The 4296-nt window shown below is 39.2% G+C and overlaps 1 protein-coding gene across 4 annotated transcripts in view; it reads left to right on the top strand.

Moving 5' to 3' along the window:
• LOC112454757 (sodium-dependent dopamine transporter) overlaps nt 1–4248 on the top strand; it is a 27258-nt gene extending 23010 nt beyond the window's left edge. For 3 of the 4 annotated variants that reach the window (XM_025016308.1, XM_025016309.1, XM_025016307.1), the window contains exon 13: nt 3741–4248. In XM_025016308.1, coding sequence (XP_024872076.1) covers nt 3741–4232 — 492 coding nt within the window. In that variant the 3' untranslated portion in view covers nt 4233–4248. The remainder of the gene's footprint in view (nt 1–3740) is intronic. The other variant, XM_025016310.1, reaches the window with a different exon arrangement.
• Nucleotides 4249–4296: the final 48 nt, after the last annotated feature.

Genomic DNA, 4296 nt, shown 5'->3' with positions numbered 1-4296 from the left:
CCCCCCCCCCCCCCCCAGCGATAATCTCCATCCTGTAAATATAATAACGCGCGTCACGAAGCACGACGAATCGCATGAGGTTGGTGAGATCGTCTTGGCGAATAAGCAATTGATGTTCACGCTTCTTCTAACGGACAATGTTTGTCACAAGCGAGCTATTGTCACAAACAAGAGCTATACAATCCTACCTACTTTGGATGACAGCTTTAAACCTAAGAGAATAATTTACGCGCAAAGGTCTAATTTAGTGTAGTGTTTCCAACCTTTGTAATAAATCAACTCGGTATTTTCCTGGAGCGTGGCAGTTAATAGACCCGCTTTGAGGCAACTAACCGAGAAAGTTCCCTTCAATAAATTTCCCTTCTATGCAATGTAAGAGATTCCCCGAATTGTTTCGCGGTATCGCGTTTGAAACGAACTTTGTTGTTTAATGATATTGTTTATTACAGACCGATGTGAATTATGTAATCACATAAAATGTTCACTTCGCATAAAGATGTTATAGAACAGATATTATAATGTTAAGATATCTTATAGGAGAAGATTACGCGATTCCGATTAATCGATTGTGATTGACGATTCCCTTGCTGGGCCACGTTGTTGTCTATAAAATAGAAAGTGGGAGGGAATTGTGAGTTAATCGCGATTAATCGGCGTCGGTATTTTAGACGGTGGATTAGACGAATTATATTTCCGTTTGACCAAGCCTCCAGGCCTCCGTAAGCCTGGACAATAAATGCTGTGTGGACTATACGCAAATTATAATCGCCGGTAAAATGTTAAGCAATTTACTAGGTCTTATTGCCGGTGTGAATACGCTTCATCGATATCCCGCTCAGTCCTGTGTCAAACATCATCGTAGCATGAAACGATGCGTTTTTTTATATAGATACAGTACACGGTCATTGAGTTCACTCATGTAATCTCTTCTAGTCATTTAGATTACCTCTTTATCCATTAAAGATCCGAGAATGATTTTTTTAATGGAGATTTTATGAAAATTGAACTATGAGTCTATCTATCTTGATAGTCTGTTATTTTATATTATTTGTTTAAATCGGCTCCGCACGACCTGTTTATTCGCGTCGAATATTACATGGATATTATCTGAAGTCGGATTAACTTTGAAAATTAAACAACTGTAATTACTTTATATGCGCTTAATCATCGATGCTTTGCAATTCAAAATAATTTTGATGATCTAGTGTCAAATATTTCGTTTACATCCCAATCAATTCCGATTCAATTGTCAATATATTTATATAATATTTTATTTCCGTTTAAAGTATTTAATACAAATTTTAAAAACGTGTATCCTCCGAATGTAGTTGCTAGTTTACTACGGTTACTTGCTACTTCAATTATTTAAGATACGTAGAAGATTATCGTGCTAAGTGTTTTTTTTTTCTAATGAGAGCTTTTGTTTATAGAAACTGCAAAGAATTAACCCTTTACGATCCAAACCATTTCGCAAATGAGCGAAGATCAAAAATCTTATTCTCAATTTAATCTAATCGGCTGATCTAACATAAATCACAAAGTTCTTGTTATTTAGAGGAATTTATAAAGTAATACTTGAAGAATTATATAATACGGTTACCGCAACATTAGAATGAATTCAACTCGTGAGAATTGCAAAGGGTCAAATATGTGTCGCGAATACGGGTCGATTCACGAATAAACGCGTCGTGCGAGCATCGCAGAGGAGCGTCGGCGACGCGAGAATCAGTCAGCGCAATCTCCAGTAGTTTCATAGAGATCATAACACTTTCCATAGAGATCATAAAACACTTAACGAGTATTCAAATCCTGACGTGTGCCGGCATGCTCGGTAACTCTATTTGTCTATATCTACTTCCACACTTATCGCGCGGTAACGGGGACGATAAATCGTTTCCTAATTCTCATAATATCTCGCGGCCGCGTGATCTCCCCTTCGTTCAACGATGCAATGCCTTCATTGCGATAGGACCGTTCGTCATTTATCTAGTATTAGTCAGGCCAGTAGAATTGATCGATATTACGTAGGTATCCGACGGATATCCGATGTTCTTACAATCAGATACGTAAACGTGAAAGATGAATATTTGCGGATGACTCTGAGAGACCATTCTTTTAGCAAGTTGTTTCAATATCTGAATTAATTTAAATGATTTGAATAATTAAAAAAGATTTTTAAATGTGTGTTTATGCGGTGTAGGGGGGCGAGACATTGATACTGACACTTCCGCGTGAAAAATATCTAAGAAGGCCATTTATCCACGCATAGATGGTTTCATAGATGCTTCGTATATCGTAACGCCATTTATGCGGATAAATGGCCTTCTTAGATATTTTTCATGTGGAGATATGATGATAGTATCAATGTTCCTCCAAAGAGTTAATCATAGGTTTACCGTCGATCTTTTTTTAGTTTACTATTATAATAAACTAATTTAGTTTAACAAATTAATTTTAACAAACCATTTAGTTTATTATTTTTTTTAGTTTACTACTTTACTAAACTTTCTTCGAAGTTTTCATTGTCACTTTTTTCATTGTCAAGTCAATTGCGCATCAATCTTCACGATTTAAGCGTGTCAACTTGCTTCTTGAAAAAAAAACTTTTATGCGGCAATGAATTACAAACAGGCGCGAGATAATAGCAAAAATTTGCGTATCTTACGGATGGTCCAAGGATACCTGCGTCACGCACCCCCGCTATGCCACGACTGGCAGGGGAGATGCCGGTATATCACACTTGTAGATATATTAATTACGTGTCTCGCATTGTAGCTCCGCGAACCGGCCGGCGAAAGGCGGCCGGAAATAGGAATTAAGCATTTCGAAATCGTCGTGATAGAGAGTCGTTAGAATCTTGCGGTCGTGAGGCGACCGCCACGACCTGCGTTCCTCCCAACTCTTCTTCCCGTTCTACCTCCCTTCATCCCCCGCACGCAGGGGCGCGTCGCGTCACACACAATATATATAGTTTATTTAACGATCGTTGTTTAGATACAGAGATGTATACGTACCTATAAAACTCACATGTGTATGTATATACATATATAAAAGTATAAATATATAATATATATTTTATACACATCGCATCCGAGTTGCCACCGCAGCCATAGGTAGCAGCTCGGGCCTTGTTAATTCGATTAAACGATTTAAATGACTTCACCTCCGAGGCGAGAAAACTAGCAAGCTTGCGAAACAAGTTTTAAAAAAAATCGTCGGCTAATCTAATCCTAAAGCCCTTTTTTGCTCTCTCTTTCTCTCCCCCCCAGCCCTTTCAAGTCGCGGCGATCATGCCCGCCCAAGAGCCATATTGGCCGGGCATCCGTCGAGGCTTTATAACCGCACGCAGGAGAAGTTTTGCACCGCTTTGGATTACGGATATTGCATCATGTCCTCTAACGTTACGCTTCTCTAATTAGCGCACCGATGATTATCAACAATATGTTACAATCGACACTGTATTAACCGTTGTACCATTGTATTAACATCATTACTTGTTTCATTGTTACTTGTAAGTGATAATTAAGTACGAGGTATTTTTTTTTTCTTTACACTTGCTATAACCTGGATCATGTGGGCGAGACGGTCATTATTGTCGGTGCCGAGATAATAGTGACCTCGCTCGTCCACAAAGACGACAGCCATGACTGATTGTAAGTCTCTAGGGCATTATATACGATGAAATAAGAATTATATTACAGTTAGAAATATATTAGTTACTAATGTGTTTATAGACCTAGGTTTATTATACGAGGAGACGAGGATTTTCACCAGTAGTGGAGAGAGAGAAGTGGGTCGGTCTGATGGAGGAAGTCGCGCGCGACGTCTCGGCGCGTGATCTCACCTGTGTATGTCTTCTTTGCAGAACGCCTCTACTCGACTGTAGGTTGCCGGAAAAAATTTTACGCAGTTTGTTTCGAAAACCGAGCGGTGCAAAATTGATCTTGAACGCGTGCGCCCCGTATCCCGCTACGTATGTCGCACCCTGTGTCGAAGACTGTTACAGCCGCGGCTTTGGAGTACGTTCCCGATTAGCGTTGACCCCGCAGCGCGACGTAGACGTTACGCATGTAAGGATGATTTTGTCGAATAAAAAATTTTGTTCTCTACAGGAACAGCGTAGCTCATTTATATATACCACATATAACCACCACGGTTTGGATATCCTGCGAGAAGTAGATGAACTACGTCGGAAAAATATGTGCATACGAATGTTTTATTTTCGAAATTAGGAAAAAGTTTTTTGAAGCTGTCCCATTGAATAAAGTTAGTGTAGAATGCTAAATATGGAAAATA

Source organism: Temnothorax curvispinosus, unplaced genomic scaffold (assembly GCF_003070985.1).
Source record: "Temnothorax curvispinosus isolate PA1 unplaced genomic scaffold, ASM307098v1 QBEX01005316.1, whole genome shotgun sequence".
NCBI lineage: Eukaryota > Metazoa > Arthropoda > Insecta > Hymenoptera > Formicidae > Temnothorax > Temnothorax curvispinosus.
The sequence above is the reverse complement of the archived record's forward strand: the minus strand, read 5'-3'. Positions and strand labels throughout refer to the sequence as shown.